General features: G+C 38.4%; 1 protein-coding gene across 1 annotated transcript in view; it reads left to right on the forward strand.

Moving 5' to 3' along the window:
- LOC125747061 (cadherin-22-like) overlaps window positions 1-8,167 on the forward strand; it is a 214,818-nt gene extending 206,651 nt beyond the window's left edge. The window contains exon 12 of the mRNA XM_049021785.1: window positions 7,296-8,167. Coding sequence (XP_048877742.1) covers window positions 7,296-7,807 — 512 coding nt within the window. The 3' untranslated portion in view covers window positions 7,808-8,167. The remainder of the gene's footprint in view (window positions 1-7,295) is intronic.
- Window positions 8,168-18,717: the final 10,550 nt, after the last annotated feature.

Genomic DNA, 18,717 nt, shown 5'->3' on the forward strand with positions numbered 1-18,717 from the left:
CCATATCTTACAAAACCTGAGAGCAGTAACTCAGAATAATGCCAGCCATGTAAGAGTGCACACTCCGAGCAGTAGCTGTGGGTGCCTAGGGCTGACAGTTTATCTGAAATACTGCCAGCTTTTTGTAACCATGTCAGCAGGAAGAAGAGAACACGAAATGAAGAGTGTGGTCATATCAGACCACCATGAGTGCGGACACAAAAAGTGCCCCCTGACCATGGAAATGATGGCATCCGAGGGATCTGAGAATAGAAATTGAAATAAAAATTCTGGTCATATGAGACCCCCGTGAATTTGGGCAGGAAAGGTGGCTCCTGACCATGGAACTTGATGTTACCACCAGGAAATCGAGCATGAGAGAAGGGAGCTGACCAGACTCTTGGAGGAATACTTGTCAAATTCTTAGATCCACTGCAGCACATCGCAGCATAAGACAAACAGATTTCTGCTTAATTACCCGCAAACAAACAATCCCTTCATCAGTCCATTTAGGGAGCGATGTGATAAATCTATCCCCACATGGGCAAGGCATCTGTGCACATCCTTTCCAATTACAGCCCATCTGCTGTGATGGGCTCCACTGTGCATGCGAGCCGTGATCACGGCCCAAGGGTAAATTAAGTGTCTTGTCAGGAGCGCTTAGTGGAACATCTGTACACAGCGGGGCCCATGTGCGGCGTGGAGCTTCACCCACATCACCTTTCCTGTACATGGACCATTTTGTATTTAAACAGCAAGGAGTATACTGCTCCTGACTATATTAGTGTCAGTATGTATATACATATAAAATGATTTTACTAATACGGATATTCTCAGTGAATGATCTAATGGCCTACAATATAATAACAAACTCCTTACCGTGCTTTCTTTGTAAAATGAATCATATTTCATAGAGATTAAATAATTTTGGAATTTCAAAAATGGTAGTTATACTAGTTAGAGTAAGGAATGACTCAATATTGACATTTAATATTTAAATTGATTTTTTTTTTTGTTTATTTTTTCAGAAATTATACCTGGAAGTTAGAATTTCCAGATCCATCATTATTATTGTCTGACATCATTTCATTTGATTTTATTTAATTCTGGTAGGTAAGTGTATAAATTTCATGATCTGACTTTTCTGAATGTAGAATGCCTTTGTGCCACACACAAGTAACTGAATCGGTGTCCTTTTAAAAATTAAATATTTAGTTCTGCACTGAACTTACTTGAGTAAGTTCAATTGACAGCATATACAGTATGATGATTTTTCCTTTTTGTGTTACATTAATAATGAATGTTACATGCACTGTAAAGCATCAAACTGATTCAGTCAGAACTGTGTCTTTCAGATGGTTCATCCACCATTTGTATCTCCGGCTCAAGTTTTTAAAATATACAGTTCATAATAATTTTGTAGACTACAAAGAATCAATATGTACTTAGAGGACAAGAAGTATGAAAGCCATTCTCTGCTGTAGTTTCATAAAGCCCATAGCTTGTGAGCCTGTTCTCCACAAATTCAATGTAGTTGTTAAATATTAATTATATACATTGATATATATATATATATATATATATATATATATATATATATATATATATATATATATATATAATTTTTACTACTTCACATCTTAACAAGGTTGATATATAAACCCCAAGCTATAAAAATGCCCAAGACTTAACAAGCTGAATGTAATGTCATAAATTTCTATCACTTTACATTATTTTTGGGTAAGTATTTTTAGGTTCAAATATTGTTAGCTGCCTTGCTCTATATATAAAACCGAGAGTCAGAGAGAGGTTTGCTTGTGATATCGTAAAAACAAATGAACATTTTATCTTTGAAATTTGTGAAGAAGAATTCTCCACGGAAGGTCTGATGAAGTTAATGTAATTATTAGAATTGTCAGGCCGACCTGACATCTGCAAATGTTGTTATATTACTGTCTGATTAGCCAAGGTTGTGTGGCACAGTGGTTTTATACGTAACATACCTACTGTAGGGCTGGAGGTCTGAAACCAGCTGCTGCGGCTGCACCCCCACCCATGACCGTGAGCAAGATAAGGAAGATTCATCATGGATGGATTAAATTGGCTGAACTGCAGGGCAATAAATATTTTTATTAAGCAATAATAAGAAATAAAAATTGAAACAGTCTATTCTAGTATGCTTTCATCCCCTAAGACTAAGTATACTAGAAGAACCCTTTAGAAGCAATTAGAGTCTTCTGGGTTATGTCTTTATACTGTTTTCACATCTGGGTTCAGGGATTTTTGCTCATTTTTTTTGCAGACATGCTATTCCAGGTCAGATAGGGAGTGTCAGGACACTGAAATCTCCCAAAAAAAACGCACAGATTTTCAAATGGGTTAAAACCACGGCTTGGATTGTTCTTTGTGGATTAGGGCTCTGTGTCCATGAGTGGAAGGTTGCTGGTTCAAATCTTGTGGGCTGGTTCAAATGTTGTGTCATTAATCTTAGCTGACTAAATTTGTGTCTGTGAGGAGAGCGAGGAACTTCCACTCATTTTCCACAAAGCAGCTGCCGCAGAGTGATCTGCCATATAAACTGTGTTTTGGATTGGTCTCTCGCATAATAATGAGACCAACTCTGTACAGGTTCATAAATGGGTCACTCTGTGATTCCGGAGTGTTCTGAACTTACTTATCTGACTTAGATACAAACACCCTGAAGAGAAGAAAAAATACACACACACACACACACACACAAAGAGACACACACAGACTCACACAGACATAGTCATAGTATATATGCGCCGGCTACGCATTAACTATACATTTTATGGATGAAAGTGCCTTCTTGTCCTACCTTGCTGACATTTTTGACAAACTCAAAAAACTCAATTTGTCACTGCAAGGCCAGAACAGCAGTGTGCCACAGCTAAGTGACAAAGTGTCAGCTTTCTGCACAGAACTCTAACTGCAGAAAAAAATAATAATAATACAACATGGAAAGTGGAAGCCTTGATATGTTCTCCTGCCTCGCCGTTATCAGTTTGAAGTGTACTGCTATTCATCACGCTTCTGTGCTCTCAGCTTTTTCTCAGCTGCCAGGAAACCAGAACATCCAAGCTCTATGCATACAGTAATTACTCACATATTACTCAATAAAAAATGTATATTTTTGATTGTTTCCATGATGTATTGTCAACTGATCAACTGACCAATCGCACCTCATGTGGAGTATAAGCCAAGAATACTTTTTTTTTTATTTCTTAAAGAAAAAACAATATTCCATGCCATTACTTTGATACCATAAGCAGTTTCCCATTTGAGCATGTCTACACATTTTCTGGTTTGTGATAGCCTTCCAAATATAACATTTTGTCATGCTTCTACCTCACATTCAAAATTTCTCTTCTTACTTTTTTACCATACTGTCGATATCATCAGTCTTGGCAGCCAGAAAGTCTAGATTTGCATATTATATGAGAAAGCAGCTCATTTGCATTCATCATTTATGGTTATTTTTAGGTGGAAACCGGGCAGGATCTCAGGCACGTGACCATATACACATTTCCAAGATTTTTCCAACATTTGTGAGGGAAATGTGTGATACGACAGGTTTGATAAATCTGATTTTTTTTTGTGAATATGCATTTTTTTTTCATGATGAAATTTAAAGTTTGATAAATGAAACTGCAGTTGTATTCCTTACAAATTTGCTCTGCCCTGTTGGGTGCTGTTTTTATGTCTGTGTGTTCTTGGACCTGCCAACTATTACATCTCACACCTCTCAGTTTGGATAGGCTGGTTCTTCTTTCATATTTCCAAACAATGAAGAACATTTTGAATGTGTTGTGCTTCTGGCTATTGTTAATCATATTCCCCTGACTCCAGGGAATATGTATGGTTTTTGCACCTGTTCACCGCTATCACAGACGCATTGCTGACTCATTTCATGCATCCTTTTTAAAACTTTGCAGAGACATTGTATGGGTGAAGCAGCATCGCATAGTGATAGCAAAGAGAAAGCCAGATCAGATCCATGATCTTGTTAACATAATGACTCAAAAATTCTTTGTCCAATCTTTTATTAACTCTGCAGGCATAATTTATGAAATTTTGGACCTGGACCTCAAAGTCCCCCTTTGTGTTGGAATTCTGCATTATGGACCATCCCTCTATACCTGCGTCCAATCATGAAATGTCAGGGCTGGAAATTGATTTTAAAAAATAACTAATTAATCGCACGGTTTTCTGTGATTAATCGTGATTAATCACACCTCATATTAAGATTAATCATAAATATTTATATGTTGAATCCCCAAATTAATGTGGAATTAACACAAAGAGGAGTACATAGGTCATTGTCACAAACTCATTATCATAACATAATAATTTTCTTTAATTGTTTTTTTTTTAAAATTAGTTTGAAGACAGACTCAAATTACACAGCTTCATGGTCTAAACTGTCAAATTTGCCTCTGGGGTACTTAATCAATTTTGTTATGTTGCCATTTATTTCTGTAATAAACAAAAGTACTTCATCAAATCCAGGGCAATAGTTACTGAGATGAGAAGAATAACAAAATTAACAAAACACTGAGCAAAAATATATCTTACCATACGGATTGATTATTGTGAGTACATGCAATAATGGCGGAAGATTTAAAAACAGTTCATTCATTTTTTGTGCCACTGAGGACTACCTACCAGGGGGAAATGGTTACATAAATGGATAAGTGTAGTTTCAGGCCTACATGTCACATGAATAAAAACATGACTATTAACTGTTACAATTCCAGGTGATCCAACCACTGCTTATAGAAATTGTACAGGTTGCTGAATGTGGCGAGTACAAATTAAATGTGTGGAGTGAAGTTTTTTTTAATTTTTTTATTTCATTTTGTTCACTTTTTCTAGTTGGAGGCATGGGCGTACATTATTGGGGGATGCAACTTCCACCCTCCTCTGCAAAAAATCAAATCCAGCCTATACAACCCCCCGGACCCCCTTAAATAGGTCCTCAACCCAAAGTTATGCAGTTATGCCCTTGGTTAGAGGTGTTTTTTTTTGTTTTGCCTAGACAGCTCCTGCAGCTTTTCCCAATGCTAATAAAATTACTGACACATACAAAGTAGTGGTTTCTTTCTACTTTTTGTTGTGCTGGCACATAACAAAACTGGGGGCTCGTCCAGGATATCGTTGCATCTCTTTCACCGTAGATACATCAGAGCTGCCTCAGTACCCCGTGGCTTATTTCTTTGATGGTGATGTGCACATGCAACTCTGAACATGAGTGGAGTTCAGATTTTCAAGTTGTTGTTCCTAAGCCCTTTCAGCACCATGTGTTATGTGTAGCTCATGGCCATGAGCTGTATGGTCATCTTGTGTCAGAAAAACATGCAGTTGCCTGTTGAAATATTTATTTTGGCCTTCCATTACATCTCATGTCTCAATACTGTTGTTCTGGCCATGCTTGTCAATCAGGTTATTCCCTCTGCCCATCGAAAGCCTTTACCACTTACGGGTGAACCTTCTGAGAGAATTTAATTGACTGTGTTGCTCCATTACCCAAAACAAGTCTGTTTACAATACCTCTTGACTTTGATGTGTGGAGTATCCAGACATCCTGAAGCTATTCCCTTGTGCTCTCTCGAACCTTTTACTATAGTGAAAACCCTCATCAAGTTCTGCACAACATTTGGTTTTCCAAAATATATCCAACCAGATCAAGGTTCAAACTTTATGTCCAGGATCTTTTTCAGAGAGATCAAGTAACTAAGCATCCAATATCAAGTTTCATATTCATACCATCCAGAATCACATGCAGCTTTAGAGAGATTTCATCAAAGATTAAAAGTCATGCTTAGAACATATTGTTTAGCACAAGGAAAAGACTGGAGGGAATGAGGGAATCCCCCTTATTCACCATTTGTGACACAATTCAAGTCCTTGAATTGAATCTGTGGTCCTTTAAAAGCTTCTGTCCTTAGTTTAATCACAGGCCTCACCAAAGAATGGCCTCTTCAAGTTACGTCAGTTCCTTTTATGAGAGTTTAAATACCTTTTGCGGGTTAGGTAAATGCTCTCTAGTTTCCTGTCAGTCGAATATGAAGTCTTGCTTCAGCCAGTCAGTCCAGCACTCATTTTAACCTGGAGATCAGGTTCTTGTTTTACTGTTGTTACCAGCTTCAGCTCACCAGGCCACGTTTTCAGGCATTTATATCTTTGATTCAAAGTTAAGTGAAACAGATAATGTTGTGAAGACCCCTGATGGGAAACGAAAGTCTCATGCATGCCATGGAAGCAGGCCTAGGCCATTTGTGTCACGATCCATATCTGAAACCTGCCCTACTAACTCACGGGCTTCTCCAGTAATGCCCACATGCTCATCTTCCCAACTCTGAAACAAGTGGTAAAACAACTTCTGGCTAATATTACTGCCACTGAATAGTGGAACTACAGATTTCTGGGACTTTGTGCATCATTTACAGGTGTAAGGGAGCTTCTGTATATTTGAAGCTATCTCCCAAAAAATCCGGGAGAGGTGGGATGTCTGCATTGATTTTTGGTGTCAAATACAATGCAATGCAATGCAATCAATCAATAAACATACAAACAAACAACTAAATACTAATGCAACCCATGTACTGGTGACCTGATGATTCAAAGAGAAACATGCTAATTGATATGGCAGCAAGAAAGTGACATCCTGATTGTTGTGATCGACTAGGAATTTCTGTAAGATCAACCTGTCAATCGCAATCAATTAGTTGATGACAACATATGTAGATTAATCTACTCTAAAACCCCTGTGGTTTATTACTTTTTCTTTTAAATAAATATAAATCCTGCTAGCTACTGTGTCCATTTGTGCAGACAGGAGCCCCCCCATTTTATAAAATAATATATGCATGAATCTGAAAAATATACTTCTGTGATACAACATTAAATAAATGATATACGACTTACACGTGTAATGACAGTTAAATTGTATACGTTTAGGTAATGTCTTAATAATTTGGTTGACTGCATTACTCCAACCTTGTCTTTTCCCACATGACAGGTGATTATAATAAGATATGGATAATGCAGGACAGCTCAGAGTATAAATAAATTAATTGCATGTTATATATAGGAATTGTAAATAACAGTGAAGTAGTAATGATAACTATTTGCAGAATCACAATAAACGGAATTCTGGACATTATAATACAAAACCAGCAAATTTTCCTTTGTTGTGTAAAACTTTAAAAGTATGACCCCTGAAAATACTTATGGAGTCTTGAAAAAGATTAATGTTAAGAATAATGTTAATTATGCTTTTCTTCCTCTTGAAGTCCTAGTGCTCCTGATCCTTACGTTGAAGCGGCAGCGTAAGGGCCAGCGGATGTCGGAGGACGAGGAGGACATGCGTGACAATGTCATCAAGTACAACGACGAGGGTGGCGGAGAGCAGGACACACAGGCGTACGACATGAGCGCACTGCGCAGCCTCTATGACTTTCCCGAGGTGAAAGGCTCCGAATCAGGGCCGGACTTGCGCTCGCTGCCCCAATGGATCCAGAGCCGGGTCACGGGAGATGGGGGTCCAGCGGATTTCTCGTTATTCCGAGGTTACATCCGCAAGAAGGTGGAGCAGGCAGACGCCGACCTCTCAGTGCCACCCTATGACTCCTTCCAGACGTACGCTTTTGAGGGCTCCAGCTCACCCGCCCTCTCCCTCAGCTCCATCCACACCCTCTCCACTGCTTCTGAGCAGGACTTCTCCTACCTCAGCGACTGGGGGCCTCGCTTCCGGCAGCTGGCTGGCTTTTATGTGCCGGGCCACCTCGAGGAGGATGCCTCCTAGCATCCTCACTCTCACAAAACACCAACTCCCAGCATTCCACTGTGCTTGCAACCCGTCCCATGAGAAACCATTAGGAAACTTTATTTGCATCCTCAGCCCCCAACCCATACCCTGTTTCAGTTCTTTAATTGCAAAAACACAAGGTTCAAATATGTTACTTTTATAGAAAAAAACTGGCGACTTGGCAACTGTTACTTTAAGAACCTGACATTACTGGAACGTAAATGGCCACATCCAGCATCTAATATATATTTCCTTGTTTATGTGTCTATTCTCCTTTCCTATAAGCAAGTGTTCACTGTGCCAATTACATTTTTTGCCGTGTAAAAACTGAACCTCTAGATTCGTTACCTTTGGAAAATTACACAAGGGTTGGGCGGGAGGGGGTTATATAAGAGTTATAACATATATGTCATGGCAAATGAACTGACTATATATTTATTTAACATCAGCATATTTATTTATATTTATTTATATTTATTTATTTATTCACCAAGAAAAAGACTGTCTGTGAAGGATCGCTGAATTCCCTGGGATGACATACAAACTACTCAAATATGGTGAATATTTTGCCTTCAAGACCAGTTAAGGAATCGTGGCAGAAAATAATTTTTACAGAAGACTTCAGAAAATTCTGTTAAAGGAAGCCCTTCTGTGTTAAACAGAAGTGTCTTCAAAATGCTTTATTTTTGTTTTCTAGGACCACTTTTGTAATTTGGGCCAAATTGAACAGTACAAATGCATTGACAGATTGGTTGGGGGTGGAAGCAAGTTAAATTAAATACATTTTCAAAGAGAAAAATGAGTATGTGCTTTAGACATATGTTTTCCTCTAATATGATTTTGATTATGGTTTTAAGTAAGATGTGGAGGACTTTTTGTTATAGATATATTACCCTTTTTTACAGCAGTTTTCATGGGTGTTTGCTAAATATCAGCAATAAGACATTAATAACATACTGTACACATGATACAGGATATTATGATACAGAAATTTGAGGTTGGGTTTTCTGAAACAGTTCCTGGGTGATTTATGTTCTTTCTGGATTCGTAAGTGTGACTGTGTCTTTATGTATTTTTTCTAACTTGGTTTTTATCCTAATGAATTGGTCACTTTTGTTCCAGTTGGCTATGATTTCGAGTGTAGGAAGGGTTAACTAGCCTATCCTAGTGCTATTATTTCAGTGTTGACCTTAACTTGCAAATGTATGGAAATATATTGGAAACAATAAATATTTGTATATAAGAAACTGTTTACTGGGTTATGAAGAAGAATTGAATAGCAATCAACTAAAATTCAGCTATTCTATGTTATTTCTGGATCCACTTGAGGTAAAACCGTCTTATCCATTAGTTTTACGTAATGCTCTGAACATCTTTACACTGTTTGGGATACAGTATCTGTATTGCAAAAAAAGTGTCATTTTCTGTTCACAATGAAGTTGCGTCTGAAACAGAAAAGTAATATTTAAGGTAAACAAAAAGGAAAAACTAAAAAAGTGTAAAAGCATAAACAGTAAGGGATCGCAGCTTGATATCAGTCATTTAAAAGTATGTGCAATATTTATCAGATATTTATGTCCAGTTTTTAAAGCACTATATTCTGAAAATGGAAAATAGTGATTTGTTGATTTTGTGTGTAAAAGAGTTACTAAAATACTTTCATTTACTTGTATATACTTTTCAAATACCTTCAGTTTAAATGTTTAGAATGAAGAACATGGAGAATTCTATCAAGAGTTATATCCTGGATTGAAATGCGTTCCATCTTATTGTTATTAATAGTTAAGCTGCTAATATTCTTTATTACTTATTTATAGTAAATTAAGATTAAATAATAATAACATTATTATATTAATAATAATAATTATTATTATACTAATACATTTCCCATTTGAAGCATGAATGTTGTTCATTTTATCTAATGCATTTCTTATTACATAATATAATTTCCCGTGACATAAAGCACAGCCATTAAGAATTTACTTATTCTCTGAGAAGCAATCATTATGAGAAATAATTGCTTCTTTTATTTTATCTTTCTTGTTACCAGCTTTCATAGTTTATTAATAATTTGGCATACAGAAGAATATTTACTGCAGTCTAATTAAACCAAGAGTTGTGAAGAGGACTGTTCCACTACAAACCGAAGGGCCCCCACCCGAAAGCAAAGAATCAGATAAAATAATTATTCTCCTATTCTACATCTGCTATTCTCATTAGAATTTGTACAGCCAACTCTTCAACACAGCTGTGAGAGAACAGCAAGAAAGAGGGTTGTTGTTGTTGCTGTTATTTCAATATAGCAGCAAAATGATAAACAGGAATGTTCGAAAATGTCTCTATTTCTCCTAAGAAAATTGGCAGCTAAAGGAATTCAAAGCACCACTTACCACTGATTTTATTGTATGCATATGAAACTCTATTTCATGTTTTATCTTTCAGGAGTAAGAAAATCACCTGTACAGTGATATGCAACTAAGCTGCAGTTTTTTGCAAATATTTAATTAGCTGAAACATAGACTTTTGAAAATTAGCTATCAACTAACCGCTTCCACTACTCAGATATACAGTAAGTTGTAGGAAGAAGAAGTAATTAACATATTTAACAGTGACAAATGTATTATCAGTGTTGTTCTCCGACATGAATTTCATCATCATCATTTTCCCACCACTTTTCCTGATTAGGGTCCCTAGGGTAGTATGCACAGTATTCTTTCCGTAGCTCATTATGTAGTATCCCAACTGTACTCCTTGTCAAACCATCTAGGAGCTGGGATCCCTCCCGCATTTTAGAAGGTCTTCCCCAGGACCTCCTACCAGTGGGAAATGCCTCGAACAGGATTGAAGTCATTCAAGTAGCATAATATGCCCAACTACCTCAGCTGACTCCTCTACATGAAAATGAGACCTATTTAAAGGTCCCTCTGTGTTTCCAAACTCCGCTTGTTAGGGAGAGTAAGTCCCACAACCCTTTGGAGAAACCTTATTTTGTTTGTCTGTACTGATGACCTTGAGGATGTGGATTGGTTAATAAACTGCAAGTCCCTAGTGCCTGCAAAATAGCAGTCACCACACTTATCCATCTGTCCATCACATGTTCCCTTTCACCATGATTCAGGATCCCAAAAGCACTTAATAGCGACATTCATTTACAGCAGATTCTCCACCCTCAACTGAAAAAGCAATCCAGAGAGTACCATGGCCTCGGATTTTGAGGATTGAAGTACATGCTTGGGTCTCTGGCAGGATGAGGCCAAGAACATGACATCTATGGCCAATAGTAGGAATGTCACTTCTAGCCTCCGATACTGGATGACATTCCAGCTACACCTGCACCTTGATATTCTGCCCATGAAAATCGCAATCAGTACATTTCCTCGATTTTGTGCCAAGGATACAAACACAACGCTTACCACATTCACAGAGGACTATCACACAGTAGAGACCCTCAGCAGCCCTTCTGCTCCACAGCTGAACACAGTCTGAAGTTTTAAACAGATTAGAAAAACATCATTGGGGCCACCAAATACTTTCTCTATTTCTCAAAAAACCTCCAAAATCCACATTCATATTCATGATTGCCTTCCTTGCAGCCTTTCTGGCCTGTTGAAGATCATGTTGCCAACCTCAATACATGGCAAACATTTTTCTAGACAATGAGTGGCATTCGTCTCACACAGAAATTTCAGGTAGACATTCCCAGAAAACCCTGCCTGCTTGCCTGGGTCATCCTGATCCTTCTAACTTCCTCATGCACCAAATGTAACTCAATACTAAGATGATGTTGGTTGATAGCTCTGGTCATCTCTTCATCCAGAAGCCCGCACACAGTAATAAAGTATCAATCCGTAATAAAGTAGACAATCCGTAGCTCGCTAATAACAACTCATCACTTAGATTTAGGTTTGGGAGACCATTTTTCCTAATCATGGCTCTGCGAGTTTCTCAGGTATCTATGCCTGGTACTTCTAAATGTCTGCTCATCCGCCTTTCACCATGGCAAACTCCAGCATGAGAAAGAGACTACTCACCCGATGAAGAGGTCTGGTTCCAGAGCCCAAACTGCACGTGGAAGCAAGGTCAACCATATCTAGCTAATCTCCCGTGGTATCTCCTTCCTGGCAAGAGAGGTACAGTAGCACTTCATGTTTCTAAAGTTAGTATCCATTGCCAAGGTCTGTTCTCTCAGGGTCTTTCCTGCTCATGCACCTGTCTTACTTTTCGTCTGGCACAAGACAGCTACAGCCAACCGGTAAACAGCACCCCTAGGTCTGGCTCCAGTGATGAATTCTCTTGGTATCTTTCATTGGGGATTTTTGTTGAATGACGGTTTGTCTGGTCACTTCTCACAGCTCTGTTCAACATGGGAGGTCCTACCAGTAGCTGAAGCTCCATTAAGACTGCAAACCCCTCCATCAGAGAGGTAAGGACCATACACTTTTTACAGTGTGTTGCCGCACCCACCACACGACAAACCACCTCAGGGATGAGAACCGGAGTGTAGCCATGTGGCGGGTGATGCCTCAGTACCACACTAGTCCAAATGGACTAGTGTGAGGTTTTTTTTCCTTTGGCTGGAGTGCCAATCCTGCCATCAACCCCCATATTATTCCCTGTAACTTGGAGGGCCTCCTTATAGGGATGGATGTAGATTAACGTCATACCCAGGACAAAGCAACTGCAGGTTAAGGGCCTTGCTCAAGGGTCCAATGGAATAGAATCACTCCAGGTATTCACAGGATTTGAACCAGCAAAAACACCACTCTGTCCCATCACAGGAACCATTTAAAACAATTTCAGGAGGTAACAGTTTGCTTTTATTTCCTTTTTGATATAACTGGAAAATATTAATGTTACTGAATGTTCTCGGAAGTATGTCAAAATGCACAGGCACATACAGTTCGAAATACTGGGGCGGTGAATAAGCAAACAAACAAATAAGGATAATTCATATCTAATTCATTTCCGTACAAGTGTTGCACAGTGAGCAGCTGCAGACAACCCCTTGAATTGGGTTTGAGGTTGGAAGGTTGCGGTGACAAATGGATTGAAATTGTATTCAATTGTAGTGTAGAGTGCGTACTGTGTACAGTTACCATATATGGTGAGATGAAAAATAGGACGAAAAATAGAAAATAGAGATTGGATGAAATAGAGATCAGAATATTAATGAGTTTTCACATTCACTGGCCAATCATTTCTCGTATGAATGTTTATGAGCTTACCCTAACCATCCTGTAAAACGAAAATTAGTATCCAGGGAAACACAGATGTATGGTAACCTTACAGTTAACTCTTGGTTTACAATTTACAAATTGACATTATATACATCTATACAGTATAAGTCTTTTTCAATTCAAGTTACAAAATACTAAGCTAAAGTTTGTTGCTGAGCTAAACTTCAAGCAAACAATGTGATTCCCTGTTCACATGAAAACAAAAGTAAAGTTTCCAAGTGCCAATGGTTTACGGAAGTTGACATCACTCGTGAGCAGTGTGACACTGTGCATATCGTTTAATAAACAATTAGTAAACATGTGAAAGAGCCTTTCAAATGCTGTGTGATGATACTGAGTGACTGCTGTATATTGAAAATTGGTGCCTTTTCCTTCACTTGGTATTCTATTGGGGGTGGCATGGTGGTGCAGTGGTTAGCACTGTTGCCTCACACCTCTGGGACCCGCGTTCAAGTCTCCACCTGGGTTACATGTGTGTGGAGTTTGCATGTTCTCCCCATGTTGTACTCCGGTTTCCCCCCACAGTCCAAAAACATGTTGAGGCTAATTGGACTTACTAAATTGCCCGTAGGTGTGCATGTGTGAGTGAATGGTGTGTGAGTGAATGGTGTGTGAGTGAATGGTGAGTGAGTGTGCCCTGCAATGGGCTGGCCCCCCATCCTGAGTTGTTCCCTGCCTCGTGCCCATTGCGTTCGGAATAGGCTCCGGACCCCCGCGACCCAGTAGGATAAGCGGTTTGGAAAATGGATGGATGGATGGTATTCTATTGTAATTTGCAATATTGTGTCATACTGTATGGGTTGCAAAGCTAAACCCAGACAAATTGCCGATCCTAGAGAACTGCAAGGCCCCAAAAAGAGGACATGTCCGGGGAAATCCGGATGCATAGTATCCCAAGGATTGTATGTCTGTATTGCGTTTCATACACAATCAGGCAACTTGGGTAACATCAGACAAATATACAAAACAGGATCCATGTATGATTATTATTCATAATAAAGTTTGAGGGCCATGCAAAATTACGTTAGTTTACATAGAGAACTAATAATAAAAATAATAATAATAATACAGTAAAACAGGAAAGCATTGGTATTGGAGATACCTGGAAAAAATGGGATTTTTAGTAGGAATGCAGGCATCTCGTACTGTAATTATGACTTACGATCTCGTAATTACGAGATCTTTTCTCATAATTACAAGATCCTGATCTCGTAATTACGAGGTCTTTTCTCGTAATTAGAAGATAGTAAGTCATAATTATGAGATAAGGTGACTAGTTTTTTCCCTTGCTTTGAATTTCTGTGAATGCAATGCACTTTCATAGAAAATGTCACAGTGGAAAGAATAAAAAGAATGACTGCTTGAAATAAAAACTGCATTTTTTATATTATTCCGTTTTTATGAAGTGGAAAAATAATTTTTAAAAACAGCAAACAGAGCAGGCTATAGACAGATTGAAAGGAAAGGTACAGTAAGTGCAAACATCTCCATTTGGTTTATAGTTGGAGTGAGTGAGGTGAGTGAGTGTACATGGTGAGTGAGGGCATGAAGGAATACAAGTTATAAATACTGCAACAAATACGGAAGAATAGTAGGTAGAATAATAGAACAAATAAAACTTGCCCAGGTGTCGCATTATAATGAGACCCTTTTCACATTTTAATGCGAAAGTACAATGTTGAAACACCCAGGCCCACACTCACAGATAAGGCTGAATTCTGAAATGCCAGTTCACCAGGGGTATGTCTTTGCTTTAAGGTGACATTGCTACACACCGAGCCCCCAGACCACCGCATCACACGGCACAGAATGGAAAACCTGTGGTATTGTTCATGTAATATATATCATAGCCAATCATAATTTATTTTACTGTGTATTACAATTATACAATTCTGAGATCCAAACGTTAATATGCAAAACACAATCATGAATAGATTTAAGCTTGCTTTTTCATTAATCTATCTATCTATCTATCTATCTATCTATCTATCTATCTATCTATCTATCTGTTTGTGTGTGCATACATAAATTTTAGTGTGGTGAAAATGACTTTACCACAGACTTTAGACTTTAGAATTGTTTAGTAGAGCAGGGTTTTTTGAATTCACATTATGAGAAGAAAAGCATTCTTCCATATGACATTTTCATTAGCTTGAACCTAGTGTCTTTTTATCCAGGTGCCCCTTTAAGCCGGGCTGGTTAAGTATTATTACACATTACTACTATCTGCTTGAAACCTATACTGAGCACAGTGTGTATTCTCTGTCATCAGCTCTAGCTTTTTATTATATGAAAAACTAAACATTTAGTAATGTAAATACTAGCCCAGGGGACGGCATGGTGGTGCAGTGGTTAGCACTGTTGCCTCACACCACTGGGACTAGGGTTCAAGTCTGTGTGGAGTTTGCATGTTCTCCCCATGTCATCGTGGGGTTTCCTCCAGGTACTCCGGTTTCCCCTCCCAGTCCAAAAACATGCTGAGGCTAATTGGAGTTGCTAAATTGTCCATGCAGATGCAGCCACTTTAATTTTCCCCTGCTGGTTGCCAGCCAACTGCCAGCCGGCTGCCTGCCGGTTGCCTGCCAAAAGCCAGCCAAAGGGAGTAGCCCCCCTCCTTCTGGGGGTGTGCCTAAATTCTCGTCTAAACCCGCCCATTTATTCACTTGCAGGGTGTTACCATGAGATGGCGCTTTCTTTACAAAAACACATTTCAGTTGTGGTCACAAGTTTACATACACAAGTACAACAGGTATCAACCAGAATCTTTTGGTAGCCATTAGCAAGCCTCTGGCATAATTCTGGCTGAATATTTGACCACTCTTCTTTGCAGAATTTCTAGTTCATTTAACCTAGTTGGGTTCCAGGCACAGACCTGGCTTTTCAGCATAACCCACAACTGTTTTGAAGCTTGGCATCCTGATCAGGAGTGACAATTTACATAAAAACAAAAGAACATAAGAAATCTACAAACGAGAGGAGGCCATTCGGCCCATCAAGCTCGCTTGAGGAGAACTAAACTAATAGCTCAGCAACTAATAGCTAACTAATTTTTTGTTCTAATATTCATTTATTGTTTTGTATTATTCCTGTAATATAATGTAATTGCACATTTTATACATCACCATTTAATCTGTTGCATGTTATAAACTGCAAAAAGACTAGTATTGTGTCTTTTCTTACAGTTTTTTTCAATTGCTAAGACAGAGTAGAATCTACGGTACTATCTCTTCACATACTCATTGCATTGCTCTGGAGAAATATCTTGGCATACAGCATTCATTGTTTGATCTTGTGTCAATTAACATAATTTGTTTATTTTATATGGTTTTTACAATCTATTTTAGAAAGGGTCTTGATAGTGATTTAGCAAAATGACATATTTCAGTTTTGACTGTTTTATTGGCAGTTTTAGGGTCAGTATGTACTTATGTGCAAAATGGCCTCTGAAAATTTTATGTTGTGAGTGAGACAATGATTTTTGAAGCATTTGGTTATTGGTTGCATTTTGTATGAAAGCAAAGCAAAATGCTTAACATAAGCCCACATAAGCTAATGTTGTGGTGACTGTATGAAAAGTTTTGATAAAGCAACTTCAGTATTGCAGTATCTGTCTTAGCAATTAAAAAAAATTGTAAAATTCACACTGCCTTTCCAAACTGATTGGTGTGAGGAGCAGTAACAGATATTCCAGACTGATGGGCCATTGACAGTATGCAAAGGTGTGGTGACTCCAGAGTCACTTCAAAGTTGTAACACTTCAGTAATCAAACCTCACACAATTCTTTGAATGTCTCATTCACCTTTGTGTAGCCAGCCCCTATGTCTATAAGCTTCAGAGCTCAAACATCTTGGCTAGAAATGTTTATAATGTGATTTTTTACAATTTGTCAACACCACTGAAATTAGGTTTCAGTGTATGTTTAAAGTAGATTTTAACAAAAAAATAGAATAATCACATTTAAAATGATCTCAGATTATTGGTGCTGAGTTTATGCTGAATAAAAGCATTTGTAGCACTTTGGGATAAATATTGTTTAGATAAGTGAAATATTTTACAGTTTTTATGAATTGCTGAAATATTAGAAATCATTTTGGGAACAAAACTGCATGCCAATTGCCAAAAGTCATTTATTGAATCAGTCACTTGGCAAAACTTTAAACCATGTTCACCTAGTTAGACACAATTTGCAGATCTCAGTCACCCTTTTTGCAAAACTCGAAACACATTCTCATTCATCAAAACACATTTTGAGTTATGGTGAATTTTGATGCAAAATAGAAAACACAGGCCACCGAGGTTAAGCGCAGCCAGCACACAGTAGTCACTTAAACACAATGATTCAAAACTGTTCACACGCATTTACAAACATTTGAAGAAGCCAAAGAGTGACTAGAACATAGAATATGTGCCATAGGTTAATAGGAGCGGAATTTCGACGTCAAATTACAAATGGGTCACACAGAGGATTCTTTCTTTCCGTGAATCTGGCTTGGCAGTTGCACAACATTTTATTGTAATATGCCTCTCATTTGTTTATTGTTAATTGGAGTTGCTAAATTGCCCATAGGAGTGCATGTGTGAGTGAATGGTGTGTGAGTGAATGGTGTGTGAGTGAATGGTGTGTGAGTGTGCCCTGCGATGGGCTGGCCCCCCATCCTGGGTTCTTCCCTGCTTCGTGCCCATTGCTTCCAGGATAGGCTCCGGACCCCCCGCAACCCAGTAGGATAAGCGGTTTGGAAAATGGATGGATGGGTGGATGGAATACTAGATCGAGTCACTAACCAAATTTCTACAATTTATAGTATATTTCATTTATATTTAGTTTATTTATTTATTAATCAGCATATATACTTTTTGTTTGTCTTTGTTTTATCCAGTAATTCCTAATATTTTTATTCTTGAAATGTGCCTAAAATCAGTATAGTCACTATGTGAGTCTTTTTCAAGAACATTAAGGAAGACGACAACCTTCTTTACAAGATTCTGAACAGTCATTTTCAGAAAATTCGCTACAGCTAGTCACCTATGTGTAGTTTATTTAGGGGTGTCGTAAAAGGTGTGTGTGTGTGGGGGGGGTAAACATGGTAAACTACATAAATAAATTGCTTTCTAATTATCACGTGACACAAGCTCTGCATTTAATCAGAGCAACAAACTCTCGTTCCATCTATCTGCCCTCGGTTCAATCAGACCAGTACCATCTATTTTAATGTGTGCTACCCATCCCGTTTTTAATAATCTAGAAGCTGCAGGAATTATCAAGAGCTATTGGCTTGATTTGCAGCTTTCCAATTGGCTGCCATGTCATGGCAATGAGAGGGATAACATCCCAGACATCTAAAGTGAGAGGAAGCAAACAAGTTTTTTGGCTAGGCCTTCTCAACAGAGACGATTCATGTAGCACAGCAGGGATACAGACCTGACCTGTGTGACCTGAGCACCTTATGACCGCATGCTTTTAGAAAAGCTACACATGAGAGCACACTAACATATACCTGAAAATCATCCTCTTTGATTGTGCTGTTCAGACTGTTCTGAAAACTGGCAAACATTATCTTATGACCAGCTATTATGTATGTGTGCAGGCACGTTGAGTCTCGGCAGGGAAACAGGCGGGGAAGTCTGGGAATATAGGTAAAACTTGGGATTTATTAGGGGTCGACGCGATC

The sequence above is a fragment of the Brienomyrus brachyistius genome, chromosome 8 (genome assembly GCF_023856365.1).
Source record: "Brienomyrus brachyistius isolate T26 chromosome 8, BBRACH_0.4, whole genome shotgun sequence".
Lineage (NCBI taxonomy): Eukaryota > Metazoa > Chordata > Actinopteri > Osteoglossiformes > Mormyridae > Brienomyrus > Brienomyrus brachyistius.